Genomic DNA, 23,861 nt, shown 5'->3' with positions numbered 1-23,861 from the left:
ACTCTGCTGCCTCTGATATGGCCTGCCTGACGTCATCACAGCGCTATCATCACCCGTCACGAGCGCTGGGACTCTCCGAGGGTCACTCAGATTACTGGGTCAAATGGATTGTGACGTCAGGGTTTAGGAAGCGTCGCGTTGACTTCACGCGGAGCAGACGAGCGCTTCACCCGGACGCGAGAGGACCGACGCCAGCATGAGTCCAGAGACACCCGCCTGAAGGACACACACACACACACACACACACACACAGCGCAGGATGGACACACAGCGCAGGACGGCCGCGTATCTGGAGGTAATGACCGCGCGCTGCTGGGCGTCTCGACGGGTTCACGAGCTGTGGCTCGACACTGCATGACAATATACTGGAAAACTATGCATATTCCTCATTAAGTTCATTTTTCTAATTCACATTCGTTCCTTTTTTTTCAGAACGCAGGTTTGAATTGAGTTGTGATGAAAATCTGAAATTATTTAAATAAGTTTATTTTTTTATTTTTTTTTCGTGACTGATCCCGTTCTAAACCGGTTAAAACAGTATGCTGTTTAGATCCGCGTGTACATTGTTTAAAGTTACAGCCTAGTTTACTCAAAAATAATATTTGAAAAAGAAACCATTCATTATACTCACCCTTGACACAAAACAGTAAGTTTGGCTTTCTTCCATAAAATGAAAACAAATGGTGACTGCAGATGTCAATTAAGCTTCAGAAATGTCTAACGTTAGGCCTATAGCTGACAGTAAATGTAATAACACTTGCTGTAATGTAATATGAATGATAACTGCAAAATGACCCTGTCCAATCATACTTCAGACTGAGGATGACCAACAGTCACCATTACATCAAAACATTAACCACAAAAACCTTCTTTTCTGCAAAAAATGTTTGCAACATGGGAGTGAGATTAAAAATCAGTAAGTAGGCTAAATTATGACTTTTTTATGTGTGTGTGAACTTTGATGGCTGCATTTTACCTGTGAAAATTTGTGAAATAACTTTAACTAAGACTGCACCTTAACCCTTTGTTGCAAACGAACATATCGGAAATGATGTGCAATATGTGAGCGAGTATCTCAAATACTAATGTCTCAGTGAACTGTCCATTTTAATCATCATCATCAAATGGTTTTCATGCTAAATACTGTAAAACTCATAATACACTGTTTTCACGGCACAAATTCAGAAACCTATACATCCAGAAAACAAATGTGAAATTGTGAAGTAAAAAGACTGAAATAGTATTTTCTTGTAAAACATTTTCCAGGATTCTTTCTTCCAGCTTTAATCTGAAACTTCATCTTTACAGTGCATAACTGGAGTAGATTAAAGCCATGTGTTTTAATAGATATTTGTTGTTTTAGATAGCTGATGACAGCGAAGGGCACGAGCTGAGTCTGTTCTGTGTGCCGAAACACTACGAGGAGGATCTGGACAGTGTCATTATACCCAGTGGCCTCATCAAAGACAGGTAGGTTTCCCTGAAGAGCGCGACTGGAATCTGTGAATGTATCTGGGAAGCATTCATTTGTGAAGTGAGTCAGTCGTGTTACTGCTGTGGCCGTGGCATGCCCTCGATCGTAAAAGGGCGCTGTGTTCCTCCCGTTCACTTAATGATGTTAGCGCAGGACGAGAGGCATGTGATTTGAATTCGGCTTTCCCATTTATTTGTTTAACAAATTTCCCCAGGAATCTCTGGACTGACAGTTTTGGCCTGACTTCAGCCAGCTTTATTGAAAGCATCCGTGTCACAATCCTCTCGATTATGCTTGTCTCTGCAGGACTGAGAGGTTGGCCAGAGATATCGTTCGGGACATGGGCGGCCATCATATCGTGGCCCTCTGCGTTCTGAAAGGAGGGTATAAGTTCTTCGCAGACCTGATGGATTTCATGAAGACGTTGAATCAAAACAGCGATACGTCTGTGCCACTGACTGTGGACTTCATTCGGCTGAAGAGCTACTCGGTGAGAGCCATCATTTCACATCTAGACGTCTGCTTTCAGATTATTACTGAAAATAAAAATTGAGCATTTTATTAGTAAACTGTGCCACTGACATGTTAAAGTAAATGTATGCATTTAGCAGACACTTTAATCAAAGGTGATTTACAGTGTATTCAGGCTAACATTTCTTATTTAACGTGTTCCCTGGGAATCGAACCCACAACCTTTTGCTTTTAAATTAAATTTAAAATTAAATGTATGCATTTAGCAGACTCTTTTATCCAAAGCGACTTACAGTGTATTCAGGCTATCAATTTTTACATATCATGGAATGACAAGGGTTAATAACTTAAAGGGGCAGATCACCAACATTCACTCCACCCTCATGTCTTTCAAACTCTTTCAGTTAGATTTCGTATATATTTGAAAAATACAGAATTCCGAATATTTAAAAAAAATAATACAGAATTCTGAATATTTTGAAAAATACAGAATTCCGAATATTTTGAAAAATAATGAATTCATAAAAAATAAGTTCCAAATCATTCAGTGATCGGCAATTTTCATTGTATGAAAAAAAAAAATTGACTATACCTTTGCGTTATCTAAAGTTAATCTTTAAAGTTGCGATAAAATGGACGTAGAGACAGATCTTTGCTTCTGTTTTGTAATGTACTGTTTATCCAATAGAAATGCATTACTGAAAAAAATATATAAATAAATAAATGAAAGCACTTCGCTCCAAAATGCATGCAGCTTGCAGTCTATCAAAGCAGCATCATGTAAAATTTACATTTCATGTTAAACAGTCATAGGCCTAATAATATATATATATATATATATATATATATATATATATATATATATATATATATATATATATATATATATATATATATATATATATATATTATACTATATTATTCCTTTATGCCTAAATTCCTATTTATTTATTTAAATAGTTTTTGACAAATGATGTAGAATCTTATTAGCATTAGTCAATGTGTATCATTTGGTTACTATAAATATAATCAGTTATATAGTTCCTCTTTATAATGATTTTTGAGTTGACTTCAAGGCTCAGATATAAATACAGCTGGTTTTTGATTCTGAAGATAAACCTGAAAGTATGATCTGATTTCTCCTCAGAATGATCAGTCTACTAACTGTGTGAAGGTTATCGGTGGAGATGAATTATCTGCTCTTACCGGCAAAGTGAGTTTCAACTTTTGAGCTTCTCTTTCTGTTTTGTTTCGCTTTCTATTTCTATTTTATTTACAAAAGTTTAGTGCGAAGATCTATTTGAATGTGTTTTAAAAAGATGCTAAGTTAAGCTCAGTTTCTCCTCTCTTTCCTCACAGAATGTGCTCATTGTAGAGGTGAGGTTACATTTTTGATGCCATGTATTTTATTGTGAATTTGTGTTGTGAAATGCATGAAAATACTGATTTCTCTTTTTGTGCCTAAGGATATTGTAGAGACGGGAAAAACGATGGAAACGCTGCTCAAACTATTAAACGAATGTCATCCTAAAATGGTGAAAGTTGTCAGGTACGCCAGAAACATCTTTGGAAAGAGAAGTCAAGCGGAGTTAGAGATAGGAGAGATTTCTGGTTAAATAGCCTTTTATTAGAATTTAAAATAAGATTGTTTTTTATTGAATATACCTCATTTGTGATCCCGTAATTTCAGTTTACTTGTGAAAAGGACGCCCAGGAGCTCAGGATACCGTCCAGACTGTGAGTTCCTTTGTCATTTTATTGGATGTTAAGAACATTTTGTGTCTAATCTGCATCACTTAGAGAAATCAAACACCCTGCGTTCATGTAGTTCAGACACGTGCTCATTTGTCTGTGTTCAGAGTAGTTATGCAATGCTTTTAGACAGAAAGCTGATAAGCTCTTTATCTCCATCCATCCATCCATTTATCCTCCAAGCACGGATGCGACTCTTTCTCTCTGAATCTTGAGTCAGTTATCAAGACGACGGAGAATCGACAAGCTCTTTTTTTGTGTGCAATGTTCTTAATTGTAATGAATACAATGCATAACTACTTTCTTTCACCAAAACTATAATCAAGTATTTATTTTCTCTTCGTGTGTGTATGTTTAAATGTCTTGTATTCTTCTTTCTTTTTAGATATTGGATTCGAAGTTCCTGACAAGTTCCTAGTGGGATATGCTTTAGACTACAATGAATATTTCAGGGATCTGAGTGTAAGTGTTTGTCCTGAAGGTGCAGCTGATAGGCTTTTGGATTAACGCAAAAAATAATCTCGGTGTTCAACCATACTGTAGTTCATGAAATTTAGAAAATCCTCAGTCTGTCTGATCCGTAACAGCTTCATGTGGTCGTAAACATTTAAATTTAATGTGGCTTTAAGCACTATGCATCGTTAAAGTTTCACTTTCCTTGTGACTAAGCAACATAGACAGTAAAAGAAATGGACACAGCGACCCCATTGGAACTCAATTGAGACAAATGAAGCCCAGTTTTAGCGTTTTTTAGCACTTCCGTTTCTGACGCGCAGACTCAAACGAAGCTTGACGACATCAGCAACCTGTCTGACAGATGTAAATCTTCTAGTAGCTGTGCGTGCAAACTGCCATCGTTAATCTTGCAGAGACGGCGAGCTTGAGCGGAGAGTTCTTTGTCGTGAGTGAGCAGGAGTAATTATTCTGATTAATTATTTTGTATAATATTTTAAAATGTAACGCCAGTACGCCATATTAAGTTAATTGCCTGCGAGCTTCTCCTCCTGTCTGTACGGTAATGCGACAGAGAGCCGAGTGGTTATGACGCAATCGTTAGCCTATTTTTTACAAAAAGTGTTTCTACGGGGCCATAATGTAACATAACCTTTATACATTGTCGTGTATCTTTAGAAATAAATAATGGACAAACGGAGTCTTTTAACGCCTCAGATGTAAAGTTATTCGCTGTCAAAGTGACGCCAAAATAAATGGGAGTCAATGGGAATGCTAACGCAAGTGAAGTTCTGCTACAAGATGGCGGCACCCGGCCGACTTCAACTTCCGGTCGACTTCCTTGCCGCCATTAGCAATTAAATGTGGATTTTATGTGGAATAATGGTAATATGAGTTTACCTTACGAACCCGGTCTTCGCATCAGGAGGAAAGAGAGAAACGAGCATCTTCCATCTGAAGACTTGTGTCGAACAACAACTTATTGTCGAACAACAATATAAAATGCGGGAAACTATTAATTGCTAATACTACAATTAACTGTTACAGACTAAACTGCGACTGGAAAAATGCAGTAAATTGATAAACTGTACGGCGTGATGACGTTATATGTCTTCGACAGCGACTGTAGTCCCATTTAGCAACTCGTTAGCACTGTCTTTTTTAAGAAACGTAACGGGTGGGGTTTAACTGCTGTGTTTTACGCAGTAGAATAAAACGCGAAAGTATCTTAAACCTGTGTGAACCACGCACCTTGTTTTAGGGATTTAACCAAAATCCCATTCAAAAACCCCATTGACTCTGGGACGATGGAACCGGAAGTGCTGAAGTGATGTCATCGTTCCACCGCTCTATTAATTCTGATTTAATTGTGTGCAGTGCATATATTGTGTCAGTTTTTTATATTATTTGTTTGTCTGATCTGAATTATGTATTTACACCTTCCTGTTTTCTTTATATCTTTCAGCATATCTGTATTTTAAGTGACAGAGCGAAAGAAAAATATAAAGAATGACATGGACGCATGAAGACAGAAATCACTGTGAACTATTTTTGTTTGTTATTGTAACATAATTTTTGTACATGCCATCTGAACTGAATAATGAACTCCTAAAACATGGGTTCCCAAAGATCAATGATCACACTTACAGTGTTGCTGTGAAGGATGAATGAGACCGAACATGTCCTGTGTTATAATTAGTCATCTGATTTTAATCATCATTACTGGTGAAGATTATGGTTTGAACTGAGGCCTTCGATTAATTGGTTTTATGTTTATTTAATGTTCACACAAGTCCATTTGGCTAATACAAGTTTGGATTTATAGCCCAGAGATGCACAGTTCATCACTGTTGGTTAGTTATTTTTATTTATTATATATTCTCTAGATACTAACTACAGACACACAACACGTGTCAGGAAGGAGGATTTTGATCACCACAATAAAATTACAATTACTCTTACCATGTTATTATTTTTGTCTGGTTGTTTTCTGTGCTGTAAATGTGAGAAAGGTATGACTGTGTTAGTAATATTTATCTTTTTACTGCCAGAAAACTCTTGGAAAGCTGTCATGAAGCAGAAACAAGTGACTCAAGCAGTAATATGATGGTCTATGGATTTTATTTGGATTTTCTAATCAAAATCTATTGAAACAAAGTTTGCTATGGGCATCACAGGGCAAAATTATCTCAAAAGAGCCAAGTTAAATGTCATGTGTTGTTTCAGAGTTTTATTATCTATCTGTCTCTTAGCTAAAGTTAATAATGTAAATAAGTTTTGACAAACCGTTAGGAGTGAGTCGAAGGCTTGTTTAAATAACGTCATCGTTCCTCCAAAAAACTTAAGACTATTTCAAATTAATATCATTACCGCTTTTGTCTTACAAACATTTGCAAGCTGTCATTTTGTTTAAATTGACTAATTACAACGATTTATTTGTCATACACAAATACATTTCTATAAACAATTGAGAATAAACCTTAACCTGTAATCGCAAAGACCGGATCGTCGCTGACAAAAGTAACAGGTACCACGTGACCGTTGGCGCAAAAATAAAAAATATTTATAGAAAGACTAAATATAATATAAAAGGCGGCCACAAATATTGAGAAGATGTGAGATTTTAGGAAAGTAAATAATCTTAACTGTATGTCTTTAATTTTTTTTAACAAAAGGTGGGAGAAAAATACAGAAAAGTGCAATATGTTTGCTTTAATTTATTTTTCAGAGTTAAATAAAAATATGAGAAATGTGGCCTGCTGACACATATAAAAAAAACAACAAAAAAACCCAAACTTTTATACATGTCACAAATTCGGACCTAATTTTATACAGTCTATGATTCGGGCCCATCGCAGCTGACCAATCAGATGCGTTTATGCAGCTAGGCCCCGCCTCCTTAAGAACCCCACTCGCTGTTCTCCTTCAGACGCTGCGTGACGTCATGATTGCGGAAGTTCCCCGGCAGGATTATTCCAACGTGAATTTGCTGTAAGATAAATTTCTCTGAGAAGTTAAGTGAGTTATTTGATTTGATAACAGCGCGTCAGCGATGGCAGCTCTTAAATACTCCGGGATGGACGACACAGACAGTGAAGACGAGCTCCCTCCCGGCTGGGAGGAGAGATCCACTACAGACGGATGGGTTTATTATGCGAAGTGAGTGTTTGACACACACACACACACACACACACACACACACACACACACACACACACACACACACACACACACACACACACACACACACACACACACACACACACACACAGAGAGAGAGATACACACACCCACACACACCTGAGATAAACATGTTCGTTTACACTCTTCATCTGCTATTAATGTGAGACAGAGGGCTGTTGAGCGAGCTAAGAGTGTTTCTGATGTGATTTATTCATTCATTTCAGTCACGAGGAAATGAAGACTCAATGGGAGCATCCCAAAACTGGGAAGAAGAAGCGCTGTGCTGGAGGTACAGTGATCAATAATGAATACTGACACAGACTCATGGTTGAACTCCGTCTGATTGATCAACATGAGTGAAGTGTAGAGATGGACCTGTGTTGGTGTGCAGTGATGGAGAATAATGTATTTAATACTCTTTTAGCTTTGCTGTATGGATGGGAGCAGGAGACCGATGATAAAGGCCAGATCCTCTATGTCGAGTGAGTTCAGTGAATATGATTTTCTCATCAGAGTTTCACTTTATGGGATGTGTTTGCAGGAAGTATATTCAATTCTAGCACATTATAGTTTCCTTTAAATCATAACTTGAACTTTTAGTATATGTCTCCTAGCTTTAAAGGCTAATTAAATCTAATTTAATCTTAATACATTTGATAAAATGAAGTATTAGCAGATATGCATATTACATATTTGCATTCATTTCTTCTTGGAAAATGATGCTTGTTCACAAGAAGATAACTGCAGCGCTATTATAATGATAAAAACAGTGCTAAATTAATTAAACAAATGAAATTAAGTTTTCAAAATGTAGTTTTTAGAAGTTTTATTATTAGTTGTGTACTATATTATATTATAGTAATGCAGTATATTAAACAGTATGCAGTATTTTGTCAGGAAAGGGATAGGATCGTAAAATAATGAGCAAAATTGATTAAATTAATTTGACAAATCAAATGAATTGTTTCAAAACTTAGTTTTTAGAAGTTTTAGTTGTAAAATAACAACAACAGAAGTCAGTGTGGTGAAACTGGGAGTAAATCTCAGTGTCTGTGCCCAATATTTACTAAGCTTTGATGCCTGAGGATCCTCAAAAAATCAAAAATAATTAAAAAGTTCACCGTTAAAGTTGTTTAAATTGTTACTGCTTTGAGTAGTTATTATGGAATAAATGTCAAATGCTTAAAAACAATAACTTGATGAAATTCATACTTGGCTTTAATTAACAGAATATTGATTTATATTGTTAGTTTAAAAATCCCAAATAGATTTTTTACACCCGCACACACATTATAGTAATGTTTGTCCATTCTCTTGTCTCTTGTCGTCAGTCACATCAACAAGCGCAGCACGTTCTTCGACCCTCGGCAGGCCTTCACTGTAGAGGACCTGCAGGTGAAGCCCAAACGCTACGACGGGAACAGCACGGCTCTGGAGGTCCTGCACGCTCGAGATCTGTCTGACAGAGTGGTGCTGGTCACCGGAGCCAACTCCGGCATCGGTGAGTGAGTCCTGAAGAGCATCATCATCATCATCATCACAGCTGTGCTGTATTACAGTGTGTGTCCAGCAGAGGGCACGACAGGATTATTTCTGACTTCTCACTCTCACAGCAGTCTACTTTAGCAGTTCAGTGATAAAATGCTCTATAGACCGCTTCATCTTAAGCGTTATTAAACTCTTATTAGCTCATTCATTTATCGTCCCGCATCTGAAGACATCAAGTAATGATAACGTTTCCTCACATCTGTGAAATACAGACTTTCAGCTGAACAGGAGCCAGATTTGAGCCGGTGTGTATTTCTGAAATGAAGCCCTTTCATTGGTGGATGTGAAATCGTGTCACTGTAGTGGTTTATATCTACTCTACCGTTTGAATTAACTCCTTATACTCAGAAAGGATGTAACGATTGATCAAAAGTGACTGTGAAGATTCAATGGTACAAAATATTTCTATTTCAAATAAATGTTTTTAGCTTTCTGTCGATCAGCTGTTTTCAGCACTGATAATAATGAGAAATGTCTCTTTGAGGAGCAGCTCAGCATATTAGTGATTTCTGAAGACTGCAGGAATGATGCTGGAAATGCAGTTTTGTTTCATAGAAAGAAATTACATTTAAACAATATATTCACATAGAAAACCGCTATTATAAATGATAAAAATCTGTATTATTTTGCTATTGTTTATACACTTAAGAATTTTATTGTCATTGTTGCTAATTAGTTTTTGTTGTTTTCATGCAGGTCTATTTAGCTTTATTTCTTTTACTCTTAGTAATTGTAATATTTAATCTCAATTTATTTTTATAAGCTGCCAAGGCAACATTTCTTTTATGTTTTATTTCATCATTTTTTTAAAATAGTTTTGTTTATTTAACAATTACAGCGTTTATATTAATATTTCAGCATAATTTTTTTTTACTGTATTTTTTATAAAATAAACACAGGCTGGTTAAGCTTAATTTGTTATATATATTATTATTTTTTTGAGTATTTATTGTAAAAAAAATAGTGTAAAGTAGTACGAAAAGGTACATTTATTTCTAAGTCATTCATATTGACATGTTTGAATTCTGAGATTTAAGTAATTTTAGTTAATAACCATCATGTCCAAAAATGTTATGTATTCAGTATTACGCTTATCAGTTTGGCTGCATTCCTAACCTGACACTTCTTGCTTCAGATGTTTGAAATATATAAATAGAAACTATATAATATTAACATACTGTGTATAGCGTAATTATATTATTTGTGACAATTAAGTGATAGTTAATTATTACAAACACTGTATGAGACACAAAAGCATCTGCTGATCAGTTGTGCGGGATTGTAGTGTCACGTGATTGAGCAGTAGAGGGCAGAGGAGCTCTGTGTGTCGCTCATGAGTCCGGCCGAATTCAAGCATTCCTTCACACTATATGAAAGATAACAAGAAAAAGATGAACTATTTATATCAGTAAGATTACATAATAGCAATTACATTGTTTGACATATATTAGATAATTTGATCAATAAAATGTGTATTTTAAGGAGGTCACACTTACAAATATGGATTTATTATTTCATTTATTTTATAGAATTTGCTTTAAATTATTTTAGGTATTTTAACCGAGATAGCGTCTCCTTGTTGAATATCTGCGGATTATTATGTTCACTTGCACAAAAATGTCTCTGACGCAATTCTATAAGGCTTTTATTGCACACTGTAGTTGTGTAAATAAATGTATTACCATATTTAACATATTTAATCACCAAACAATAGTTGAACATGTAAGACTGAGAATTTAATTGAGTTTCTATTTAATATAATAAGTGTTTTGTTACTTACATTTTAAACCGTGAAGCACGTTCTTGTTTGAATAGCTGTGGCGTTAATATTTGTCTAATAATAACCCCGTTATATGGTAATTAGAGTAGGAGGGGTTGTTATGCTTTTATTAGACTGATACTTGTGCTGGATTTCATTAGACTTGTCCACACAGAAACACGCTCGCAATCCTCTCCCTACCAGTTTAATGGCGGTAATGGAAACAGATACTCAGTCTCTCTCTCTCTCTCTCTCTCTCTCTCTCTCGTTAACGTGTTTTCTGGTACACCTGCACCCCTGCATTGATCCTGTGGTGCGTGTTTGACCCCGGTTGATGCCTCCCATTCATTCCCATTAGTGACTTGGGCGCTTTCCTTAATTCTCCTCTATTGAACCAACTAAAAGTTATTTACCGTCTCAAGCGCCGTTCACTTCACTCAAGCGCCCCGTCACAAGACAACCAACAGCGTCTGACGTGAGACCTGGGCACAGGGTTCAGCACGAATCTGCTGTTTCCACTCCAAAACACTGGGATTAGCAAGCGTGCTGCTTACATGTGCCACAAAATAGTAATCTTAAATTTGATTAATATCGAGTATTTTATATTATTACTTTATTTTATTTGCTTTCCTTGTTTATTATATATAATATGTGTGTGTGTGTGTGTTTGTTTCTTTTTTTCCCCTTTTGTTTTGGAATTAGATTTGTATTTTATTTTATTGGATTGCCTATACATATATATATATATATATATATATGAAGATATTACACACACACACACAAACAAATAATTATAAATAAATAAAATAAAATAAACAGACAATATATTTGTAAAACTGATAAGACACTAGTGGATTTGTAGGCAATACAATAAAATAAAATAAAATAAAAATCTAATTCCCGAAAAAAAGAAAGACACGCACACATTCACTCGTACAACAAACATACACTCATTTACATCCTTCTCTCCAGGTAGAAGTCTCTAAACTCATCCTTTCCAATCATCCTATTACTTGTCTGCTTGATCCTATTCCATCTTATCTCCTTCAAGACATTTCTCCTGCTATTGTATCTGCACTCACTTCACATTATTGACACATCCCTTCACACTGGTGTTTTTCCTTCAGCATTTAGACAGGCTCGTATAGTTCCACTACTTAAGAAAACCCTACTTAACACAATTCTTTTACAGAACTAAAGACCGGTTTCCCTTCTTCCCTTCGTTGCAAAAACACTTGAACGAGTGTTCAACCAAGTCTCTGCCTTTCTCTCACAGAACAGCCACTAGGACAGCATCCAATCTGGCTTCAGAAAAGGACATTCTACCGAGACTTCCTGCTCTCAGTTGTTGAAACCGGATTCCAAATCTTCAAGACTTTCCTTGCTGGATCTATCCGCTGCTTTTAAAATGGTTAACCACCAATCGTCAATCCTACTGGAAAAGGGCATCTCAGGAACCACACTTCAGTGGTTTGAGTATTGAATCAGATAGGTCCTTCAAGGTATCTTGGAGAGGTGAGGTGTCCAAGTCTCAACATCTAACTACTGGGGTGCCTCAGGGCTCAGTTCTTGGACCACTTCTCTTCTCTGTCTACATGGCATCATTACGTTCTGTCATTCAGAAACATGGCTTTTCATACCACTGCTATGCTGATGACACTCAACTCTACCTCTCATTCCATCCTGATGATCTGACGGTTGCTATTCACATCTCAGCTTGTCTAACATTTCTTGTTGGATGAAAGACCATCTCTTTCAACTCAACCTGGCTAAAACAGAACTGATTGTGGTTTCAACAAACCCTTCACTTTATCAAAATTTCAACATCCAGTTAGGCTCATCGACCATAACTCCTCCAAAAACAGAGTTGTGATTGATGATCAACTGACTTTCTCAGACCACATTGCTATAAATTAGCATTATTCAACATTAAGAAGATCATGCCCTTTTTTTCCCTAATATGCTTTACAACTCCTTGTTAAAGCTCTTGTTCTCTTGCTTTTTGTATAGCAGCATCACTTACTACATGTTAACCAATGCATCACACTTTTTACATATATTTAATAATGTTGCAGCATGGAAATCTGCATAACGTCTTTGCAAGATTTCCTACCTTAGCATCTTACATAGTCCTTCTGCATTATCCCAAGTTCTGTTATTTTTCTCAGTAAGAACCATCACATTCTTCCATGAAGTTACAAATAAATCATCAGTAATTTATTTTGGATCCACTTTTTCTCCATCCTGATGTACCTGGTCAGACCGGTTTGTGTTTTGACGTGCGCTGGAGTCGTGTATTTGTTTTCAGTTGAGTGTGTAGCACTTGGTTATTTTTGGTGAGCAGGTGTAGCGCTGGAGTCGCCTCTCGGCTGCCGGTCTGTGATGGTGATGAATGCTCTGTGGCGGTCACTGTGCTCTAACGGGCCTCTGTTTGTCTTTCTGAGTCACAGCGCCGCAGACGTGGATGCATGTGTACATTTACGGACTTCTATATTTATTCTGTTCCTATTCTCAGTTCACCGGTTCTTATGCATGAGGCAGGTTATTCACTAGAGGCAATACTTTTTTGTGCTCTACCCCTTGATACAGTGAGAATTCAAGCTAGAAAGAGAAAATATTTAAAGGTCTAGTTTGTATTTTCTTATTTATTTAAACAGTTTCTCCTACGTTAAACTGTTTCTCTGAGAAGTGAAAACACATTGGCTTTCAGAACGTTGCATTGTTTTAGATTCGTGTCCAGCCAGACACAGCAAAACTTCTTTAACCCACAGCATGAGTTTAGGCGGGGGTTAACTGTTTCTCTATAAAACTATATCCTTTCTTTGAGTAATGTCATCTATCATTGTTTAGATGTTGTGTTTAAGTGTGTTTAATTCACAAGTTTGCGACAAAAACTGAGCAATGTTAACAATAAACCATCCCCTTTCAACTCAAATAATAATAAAATAAAAAATAAAATAAAAATAGTTTTTGATCCGTTGTTGAAATAAAGCCGAAACAAAATAAAATACAAATTCTACATGAAAAGCTTTTACATGAAAATGGCATCCGGCTTAACTAAAATGAGTAAGTAACTAAACTGAAAAAAGGCTCATAGAAATAAATAAACACATTTAAATAAATAAATAATAAAATAATGCGATTTAAAAAAAAAATCAAAATAAAAGTGTAAACTAAGTACATAAATAATACTAAAATAAGACCGGTTGTATGGAAGATAATAATAATTATAACTACTACTACTACTACTACTACTAATAATAATAATCTATTCAATTTTATTTTAATACAACTTCAAAGTATTTTAACAGCAAGGAAGGAAGCAAGGGCATTTTCATGATGTTTCTAATCTAATCAAGTGGTCTCTGATTTTCCTAATTAATGCTATTCTCAGCATTATATTGTGTAGAAATGTAACGTGGGTAAAAAAAAAAAAAAAAAAAAAAAAAAACTGTCTAAACCAAGACACAATTTGTCCCCTGCAAGAACTGGCCGTGAAACTCATATCCTTGTTTTGTTTTGCAGAAAGCTCTGTGTCAGAACAGGAAATGGAGTTCATAAGGTGGCACAGGGGATGAATAACAAGCCGTACTGACGGGAAATCTTCAGTTTTATGTGCCTTGATAAATGCCATGCCCGCTATGTATTTCTAGTTTAATTGAATTTTGATGGCTGTGCGACTGTGTTTCTGCGGCCTCTCACCAGGGTCGTGTCGCTGGGTCTCTCTCTCTCGGCTAAAGGTAGAAAGTGAAGTAATTCTGTGGCTTTCCTTCTTCAGATAAAGCGTGAAGTAGACGGTTTGTGGTGAGCTGGTAGATTGATGCAAATTTGTTCAGCATAACTGTAACTAAATTGATTCAGACCTCTATAGTAAGCACGGCCGTCCTTGTGCATTAAATAAACAGTCATTTTGACTTACTTGGGTATTTTAGTAATAAAGTATATAGTGTAGCCTCGCCCTCTGTGAATTATCATTGGTCCAAAAACTCTACGTAACTTAACGTTTAACATGAAATCTATACATAATGTATTAAAATATGTGACCCTGGACTACAAAACCAGTCATAAAAGTAGATTTAATTTTTTTTTGTAATTTGAGGTTTATACATAATCTGAAAGCTGAATAAATATGTACCTTTATTATAAATAATAATGTTAGGATAGGACAATATTTGGCTGAGATATAAATATTTGAAAATATGTAATCTGAGGGTAAAAAATAAAATAAAATCCAAACATTGAGAAAATCGACTTTAAAGTTGTTCAGATTAAGTTCTTAGCAATGCACGTTACTAATCAGAAATTACGTTTTTATGTATTTTTAATACAAAATGTACAAAATATATAAATGGAACATGATCTACTATAAAAAGTAATGTTTACAACACAATCTGGGACATTTATTATACGTTTGAAACTTTTCCCACAATTAGGCAAGTACAAAACAAGACAAAACTTCTGTATCTTTCTTTTCTTTTAGTCGCTCTGTAATCTTCTGTGTGCCTGTGGAGCCCGTTATTGATACTGAGTGTCAGAGGAAATAGAATCTGAGGCTTTTAATGTGCATTTCATGTCCGTTTTTGATGAATCTGTTTATCGGCTCTGTAATGAACACCAGGTATGGTTGGTTAGTCAAATTATTGAGCATTATTAACCTTGGATGAAATTCACAAAGCATGGAAAAAACTGATGTAACATGCAAGAAAATTACAACTGGGGATAAAATGTTCGATAATGATTACGATCTCAATACCGCCCGGCTGAGCGGCCAGAATGCATATATATATATATGTTTAAGGCCTTTTACTGGCTTTTAAAGGAGCGAGGCTTTTTAAAATGATTAGGAGGGCCTGAATGTGAACTCAAGTGGTTTATGGATCTCTTCGATTTTACTATTTGTCCAAGAGCGGCGATATTAAAGTTGCATGACGACTCTTTGCTCTCTGTTTAACAATGGCAGTGATGGACTAACGGTGTCCCGCTTGGCTATCGGGGGCCGGGCCGGGAGGCTGGTGTGAGGGGGATGCCATTGGGACGGCGTGACCGTTGAAAACCTGCGGCCCGATGAAAAATGATGTTGGGATTTAGCCAAGGCCACTTGGGGGTCAAAGACGAAGTACGTGAGGGAAGGGCGGCAGAGGGCAGCCGGGGGCAAAAGCAGCGGGGGTAATAGAACGGCGTGGGGCTGGTCAGGTGGAACCCTGCTCCTCAGACTCCTGTAATTACAAACCATACATTTCACTTTGGGCCGTGACAACGTCTCCCCCAATCCCAAATGAAGATGGGGGGTTATTAATGGCGGAAATTAAGGCTCCCTGCACACTGATGGGAGCAGCAGTCTTCTCGTTTTAACACCAAAATATATGTTTCACCTCACCTGCTGTCTCTAGCCCCGCCCCCTGAGATGCTTCATGACCATATATGGTCATTGGGGATGCGATTGGTCTGATAAACTGGTAGCCCCACCCCAAATTCACACATTTGCTAAGCCAGAAGTCGAATAAGTCAAATCAAGCCAAGCAATAATTCGACGGCTCCAAAAGTGTCTTCAAGAAGTGGTATTGGGACATAACACCAGCTTAATTTGGTCACCCTTTTTTTTGGCACCATTGCGCAATATATCCACAATATGTGCATTTCCTGCCAGGCCGTGTCTTTCAGTGTTCTCTGATCCATTAGGATCTAGTGCAGGACAAAGGAGTATTTGGTGTACGTGTTCCTGAAAATTTGAGCTGTAGTGCTCATGTGGATGATTCAGGTTCGAGTCCAGCCTGCAGAATTTCCCAATTCCATTCCATAGAAATATTCCACACAAATGTGACCCCTAGAGGGCGCAGCCTTCAGAATTTCCAACATTTTCTTGTCCTCTCATTGGTCAGATAAACTTTTAAACACTCAAACACTCTCTCCATCTTTTTTTCTCTCTTTCCACTGCAATTTTGTGACTGTTCTTCACCATAAATCTGTCTGTTATCACAGAGTAAGCCATAAAACAAAAATGCTTCTCTAACAATTAGCCACATTAACAAATGCACATTTAAAAAAAAAAAAGTGGTGTTGTCGTTATTATTATATAAAAATATAATCCATTATGTCATTATATTTATATAGCCATATATTGCAAATGGTGAGGGGATACTATATTCTATATACTATAATATAGTGCAGGCCAATTTTGAGCTGTGGTGCTCTTGTGGATGATTCGGGTTCATTTCTGGCCTGCAACATTTACAAATCCCGCTTTTCTCTCTCTTTTTGATGAACAATTTGATGTGCATTCTGTCTAATAAAGCAGAAAAAAACCTTTTAAAATAACAATGGAAGACATGAGTCCGAGTGAACATCAACTAGAATCATGTCGTCGAATTAGAGCGTTAATCTTTCCGCTCTTTGTGTTTATCTTGGATCTTGGATTATTGCCCCATACTTCGTTCTAAAATGCACATTGTCACTAGAGACCAGGAAGTGACCCGCAGAAGAACTAAGCAAAACAATAAAACCATCAACTGACCCAGAGGTCACCTCTGGAACGTCCCGTCTTCACGGCATCCACACAATGCGTTATATACCAAAGCACGATCTTTAAGGTCAGAGGGTTTGTTCAGATCGCTGACCCTCAGCGTGAGCAATATTATGCTTGTGTAAGCAAACATCAGTAAAATTCAACGCAGTGATCATATTACTGACTGACAGCTATTTTATTTCTTTTTCGATGAAGTGTCATGCTAATTTAGCTGGATTCTCCCCCAACGCGTGCAGGGTCTCACCGCCTCTCTTTGACGAACAAGCAGAGTCATTACGTCCAAATTAATGTCAAGCCCCTCTTATTTTCCATAAATAATACATGGCGGGTCGCTGTTGTCGTTAAACATGTTCTAATTTGTTCTCCATTACAAAAAACAACAGTGTTGATTAATTCACACTTCAGGCTGAACAACCGCCACGATTTTTACAAGGTGACTGCGAGCTGCTCTTTTGATCAACGCTAATGCGACAATGAAAGCGCGGTGCTTAATTGTCATTTTATGGATTTGGGAGTAAATGTGTATTTTGTTTGGTGGTTTGCCGGCAGGAAAGGCATTTCAATTCTCCCATCTCTTGTTTGTATTTTGGTGTGTGTTTCTCGAAGGAAGCCCCTTGTGCAGATACACACGGCGTTCTCCATTACTCCTAATAAGGTGTCATAAAATTGAATTCCATGCTTGGTTTGTCAGAGAGGAGTTCTTATCCTACTCCAATTTTGAGTTTTAATGGGTAATACTCCTTAGCTCTCTCCTCACAATTAGGCCTCCTAGTTACCTTTAATGAAAATCAGATTAAAACATAATCTAATTAAAGTTCATTTTAATCCACGCTATCGTCCCGACTGTCTGTGACTCGGAATCACGCCGGCACACTGTCAAACTCGGTTAGTTTGCACAGAAGAGGAAGGCCAGACTATCAATCAAGGGTTTTTACATATGTGTGTGTGTTGGGGAACTCGTATGAAGTCCATTTCCAATACCATTCCCTCTTTCTCTTTTTCAGTCCAGGGAAAATCTCATGAACACACACCTGGGTCACATCCCACTTCAAATTATATGCAGTGAATATTTAAACTCTATTTAGTCTTAAAAAATTATAATTATTGTACCATTAACAGATTTTTCAGTGTGATTTCAGAGCCTTTCATATTACTGTAAATCTTACATATTTCTTGTGCTTTTGTAGATTTTTTTTAATGCATTTATTTTCTACCTTTTAATTATTCTTGTCATATTGTCATTACATTGTGTATTAATTTATTTATTTATTCATTGAGAGGTGCATTTGCTTTTTCAGTTACCATGAGTTGCTTTGTCTTGCTAAATTAGATTTGTATGGTTTTGCAATGAACAAATATATAATAAAACAGTAGTAAAAATACCTGCATTCATATGCACACATACTTACACTACACACATAAAACAAAAAAAGCATTAAAGACATTAGTCACAATATATTAATATTTCACGAGCCATTAATCACAGAACTATAGTAATATGCATTTATTTATTTATTTAGACAAAGCTACTCACAGTCACTAAAACAAAATATGCCGAAGCATTTTATGCCTCCTCTAAATAAATCAATCAATCTGGTAATATTTACAGTGATGCATGAAAAATTACTTAAGATTTTTTTTTTTATTAAAGTAAAAAGAACATTTGTTTGTTTATTCCACAAATAATCTAACAATGAAATTGAAAATTGAAATTCTGGCTTATCTTATTTCTTTATTTTAATTTAGGGCTGAAATATAAGCCGGCAATGTTCAGGTTTGGTGAGGTTCACGCTCCTTTCCTGTGCATAAAAATAAAAAGATTGCAGGTTCTGGTTTGTTATTTGGGAATGAGTGTGCAGGTCTCCCATCATGAGTGAACTCAAGAGGGAAAAACCTCTGACGTGCATGCAGTTGTCACTCACAATCAGTGACAGCTGCCAACTTTCATATCCACTGATACCCATAATTCCCAGCATTGGAGAGGGTTCACAGAGCGAAGGAGTCGTGCCTCTCTGTTTGAGCCGTGTTGGCCTGTCAGGTCTTTTCTGAGCCATGACAGTGTAATATGTTTTACAAGCAGAATGGCCAAGGGTTATTTCACAGTCAGAGAGAGCAGGCAGGCCAGCCAGTGAAACAGCCATGCGGCGACGCAGCACATTTAGTTCAGCTGCTAGCCGCTGCCACACTTAGACCAACGTTTGAGCTCCCGCTTGTCAAGGGAAAAGATCTTTGTGTCTGGTTTACGATTACGACAAAAGTAGCATGCAAAGAGAGCGCGTACCTGTTAGCGTTTTCAGACAGTTTGCTGTAATTAAACTCTGGTTTTAATGAGCAGATATGGCTGGCAGAAATACAAACATGCATCTGAGGATTATGGGTTTAAAAACCCTCAAAGCTCAAAAGTGTTGCCTACTTGACTGCTGTGTTCTTCACCCTGGTGTCGTGGGACACTATCAATTTAGAGGTTTGACCTCCTGTGTCCTCCGTATGATGGCGAAATAGACCGTTCGCCCCATCTGAAATTCCCTCTGATTTTTATAACTTGATTATTAATGTCAGGTCTGCAAACTTGAGCCATTGTTATGAACTTGAGGCTTTTTCTCGCAGTATCTATTCTAAGACACGTGTACCTTTATGACTGGTGCCCACTCCGGGTAATAAAGTGCTGATGCCAGCTTAAGAGAAACTTTAAACACACTTGCTGTAATCAAAGGCACAATGCAAAAAGGCAGGTCAGCAAAACCAGCCAAAACAATACCCCAAGTCCCCCCAAATATAACCTTTTTGGGAGAAGCAAATGTTTTGTGTTTCTGCCTTCCCGTACCGTGTATATTTAGATCATTGTTTCTACCTTTTGGGTTTGACTGACCCATTTAGAGTGGCTATTTCCAAAATTAATTTGAGAAACTGATATGAGGCAACCATCAGAGCAATTTCTAAATGAGGCCCGAATATCTTTACGCTCTGTGATGGAGCGTCTTATCACATTAGCTTTGAAGTGCTTCAAGATCATGGGCTTTGTGAGGAAGTTGATACATAAAAGACTTTATTCCCCCTTTAATTATTTATTCTTTGTTATTTTTGTTACTTTTTCTTAATCCGTGCCCCCCCCACCCTCTGTTTTCCATTACAAGCCAAAAAAAAAAAAAAACAATATCTTGTGCAATTTTATTTCTAGAGTAAATTAAAGAAAAAAAAATGATTAGCCCATAAACTACTCACCCTCAAGTCATCCTAAGACTTTTTTAATTCAGATGAATCCAGTCAGAGTTATAGTAAAAATTGTCTTTGATATTTCAAGCTGTGGCACTCAGCATGTGTTGCAGTGCATCAGTCCAAAAGAATAAAAAGTCTTCTTATAATAAAATTATAAGCAAAATAACCATATTTTAATGCAGTAATCAATTTAATATAGCTTGTGATCACTGTTGTACATGGAAGGAGCTCCGTGCATATGACGTATGCGTTTGGCTTTGTGCTTTTTCCGCTCAGAAGTGATGAACGCAGAAGTGCAGGGGAGAGATCAAAACAAAACAATGGTCACTAATTAGTATAAAGTGAGGATTTGTAAAGAAGAATGTCAGAGGATTTTGATTTAAGCCAAGAGTATACTGGTTTTCCATTGCTAAATTAAGGAAAGTTTACTTCCTTTGCTCCTGTTAACAAACGTTGTTTTTCACGAGATTCACAGGCGCATGTGCAGTGCTAACGCAAGCTTCATTAAAGTGATTATTATGTTTCTATATACGTCACCTCTGACTCAATGAAAGAATAGAGTCATATACACCTAGGAGGACTTGAGTATGGGCTAATTTTCATTTTTGGGTGAACTAATTCTTTAAGACCTGCATCAGAAAATATATTTTAACTACGTAAATTGTTTTCTTTACCCCTATGTTTTTATTTAAATTCTGAATCTAGGTATTTGGTGGGGTTTATGCTTTCTAAAAACAGGATGATAATTAGCTAATGAAGTAAGAAAACAACTTAATTCTTACAAGTAATTTAATCTTACAAGGTTTTGCTTTTCAAGTAAATTAATTTAATTATGGATATATATATATATATATATATATATATATATATATATATATATATATATATATATATATATATATATATATATATATATATATATATATATATATATATATATATATAAGGAAAATACAGTTTACAAAAAAATATTTTAGCTTTGTTAATGTCTTTACAATATACATTTTTGTTTTCTGTCATAGAGGTGCCTCAGGGTCTTGTCCTAGGTCTGTTTTTATTTCATTATCCTTACTGAAGCTATTGGAGTTTCTGTGCTTTAATTTTATAATTTTTGTCACTTGAAAATGGACTTGATTGAGTTTTATAAGAACCTTTAGCTTTCGGTCTGAAGCGGAATAAATTCAAGATAAAGGACCCATGCACCCTTTGCTTGGATTGAGCTGCTGTAAATAACAGCAATAGCACTGTAAACTTATCGTGGTCAAGTGACTTATCTTAATCATTTTATTTCTGTCTTCTACCATCCCTTTGTCTATCCACCCACACCCTATCTGCAGGTTTTGAGACTGCCCGATCTTTCGCTCTTCATGGTGCTCATGTGATCTTAGCGTGCCGAAACCAAAGTCGTGCCAGTAAAGCAGCGAGTCTGATCATGGAAGAATGGGTGAGTACGAACACACACACACTGACTCCTGCAAATGGACGTCATCCCGTGTGACCTTTACATTTCATAAATCACATTTTGTGTAGCTGGCATCTCTGCCTTCTCATGAGTCACACGATTAGGTGGAGCTTTGAGTCATTAGCGCTCTTCTAAATCCTAGTGAGCTGTCTCACTGCTGTCTATTGCAGCATCCTAACTGATATGTAACCTCCGCTGATATGAACTAAAATGTTCCTCATAGGTAGCAACTCATTGCATTCCACACAAATTAGTTTTCAAAAGTACAGACCGCGATTCCAGTTGGTACTGAAATTTTAAAAGCGTCCATTTCCCACCAAGAAACTACACTCAGTGGCCAAGTGATGCTTATGGTTCATGATATTGCTACAGATAATGAACAATTCTTTGTGATTTGTATATTTCAAATTGGAAAATACATTTAGTTGCCCTATTAAGTGAACCTGTTCCCAGGTCATCTGCAAGATGGATTAAAATTCTGATAAAGTAAAGAAAAGATGAGACATATACACATGACAGTATGATTGAAATGTTAAAATGATTTTTTTTTTAAAGGGAGTGGGGTTATGAGGAGGAATCATGATGCTGTCTCAACATCATGATGTCTATCAGCCATCAGCGATGGACGATGGCACCATCTATCAGCCCAACCATAGTCATAATAGAACAACAAAATCCTATTATATTTGTTGTTAGCTGATAAATATTTCCATTTAATAGTTTGTACTTCATAAGGACTCTTCATAACAAAGACAGTAACTATAATAATAACAATTCTAATTCTGTCAGATAGGAAAATCCACATAGGAAAAAAAAAAACTTTTGGTAAGGTGTATGCTTGAAACAAGTTAATTATTATTTGCTAATGTGAAAGCTAAACTTAAATCAAGATTTTTTCTTAGACAAAGTCATATCTTACAAGGTTTTGCTTTTCAAGTAAATTTAAGGATATTTAGATTTTTTTTTTCTAGGAAAAAAATACAGATTTATAAAACTATTTTAAACAGTGTAAATGTCGTTACAATAGGTGTTTTTGTTTCCTGTCATAGAGGTGCCACAAGGTCTTGTCCTGGGTCCGGTTTTATTTTATTATCATTACTGAAGGTATTGAAGTTTCTATCTATTTTCACCACTGAAATAGGGACTTGATTTAGTATAAAAGGGATAAAGCTTTAATAATCATTTCAATCCTTCAAGAATAGGGAAGTCCACACTACAACTATAACAATAACAACACTGAAGAACAATATCATTGGATTCACTCTCAGATGATTTTCCCCCCAGTTGATGACTCATAAGAACAATGACAACCAATAAAAAAAAATATATATATATATATATATATAAAAATAAAAATATTTAGTAATCTTTTTGCCATTAATGTTCTTCGTTTGAACTGGCCTTAACAGTAGCAAATCAAAAGTCTCCTAAAGATCCCCTAGCTTTCAACTCCTCTTTTAATTTCTCACTTTTACAGTCTAATTCTTAATTAATATTCATCTCGTCTTGGAAGTCGTGTGGCAGGGTTTTCGCCCGTGGCTGTGTGCTTGCAGCCCGAGCCGAGACCTATCTCTCTGATAGCCTCCATTATTAGCAGGAGGGGGGCACGAGGGCCGTCTGATAATTAACTTTGATTATTGCACTAATATTGTGGCGCTCTTGACACTCCCCTAGATTTATGAGTGTGAGAAAATAAACAAATGAAATGTAGGTGCTGGAGCAGAAAGAATAAGCTATTACGAGGTGCTGTAATTACAGCCATCCTGAGACTTGGAATTAGTTGATTAATTACAGGATGCCAATGGATTACAGGGGAATCTAAAGTGTTTTAAAGCAGTGGCGATATCTAATTGAACAAAGCCCCCTCTCGACGGCAGATAATTTCTCAGCCCCGACAGCTTCAAATCACGGCGTGTTTTAATAAATGTAGCAGCTCCGCTCGGAGGCATTTTACAAGCGCACCGCAATCCGCCAGCGGAGAAACAGTACGGAGACATCCACAGAATCCTTTAATAATCAG

General features: G+C 36.6%; 2 protein-coding genes across 4 annotated transcripts in view; both read left to right on the top strand.

Moving 5' to 3' along the window:
• Positions 1–108: 108 nt before the first annotated feature.
• Positions 109–6,112, top strand: LOC113043785 (hypoxanthine-guanine phosphoribosyltransferase-like). Its single transcript, XM_026203379.1, has 9 exons — positions 109–295; positions 1,364–1,470; positions 1,781–1,964; positions 3,093–3,158; positions 3,305–3,322; positions 3,412–3,494; positions 3,636–3,682; positions 4,083–4,159; positions 5,616–6,112. Exons 1-9 carry the CDS (start codon positions 260–262, stop codon positions 5,661–5,663), a joined length of 666 nt encoding a protein of 221 aa, XP_026059164.1. The 5' UTR covers positions 109–259; the 3' UTR covers positions 5,664–6,112.
• An 810-nt stretch (positions 6,113–6,922) lies between these two features.
• Positions 6,923–23,861, top strand: part of LOC113043774 (WW domain-containing oxidoreductase-like) — a 201,877-nt gene continuing 184,938 nt past the window's right edge. Inside the window, exons 1-5 of one of the 3 annotated variants that reach the window (XM_026203364.1) lie at positions 6,923–7,309; positions 7,558–7,622; positions 7,758–7,815; positions 8,665–8,834; positions 21,717–21,823. In XM_026203364.1, the coding sequence (XP_026059149.1) occupies positions 7,203–7,309; positions 7,558–7,622; positions 7,758–7,815; positions 8,665–8,834; positions 21,717–21,823 (507 nt within the window). In that variant the 5' untranslated portion in view covers positions 6,923–7,202. The remainder of the gene's footprint in view (positions 7,310–7,557; positions 7,623–7,757; positions 7,816–8,664; positions 8,835–21,716; positions 21,824–23,861) is intronic. The other 2 variants (XM_026203365.1, XM_026203363.1) reach the window with 2 other exon arrangements.

The sequence above is a fragment of the Carassius auratus genome, chromosome 25 (genome assembly GCF_003368295.1).
Source record: "Carassius auratus strain Wakin chromosome 25, ASM336829v1, whole genome shotgun sequence".
Lineage (NCBI taxonomy): Eukaryota > Metazoa > Chordata > Actinopteri > Cypriniformes > Cyprinidae > Carassius > Carassius auratus.
Note: the sequence above shows the minus strand (reverse complement) of the source record. Positions and strands in the feature narration are given on the sequence as shown.

Coding starts and splice junctions, on each gene's coding strand:
- LOC113043785 (XM_026203379.1), top strand. CDS start 260: ATGGACACACAGCGCAGGACGGCCGCGTATCTGGAG. Junction 3,495..3,635: donor AAAATGGTGAAAGTTGTCAG/GTACGCCAGAAA, acceptor CCGTAATTTCAG/TTTACTTGTGAAAAGGACGC. Junction 4,160..5,615: donor AATATTTCAGGGATCTGAGT/GTAAGTGTTTGT, acceptor TATATCTTTCAG/CATATCTGTATTTTAAGTGA.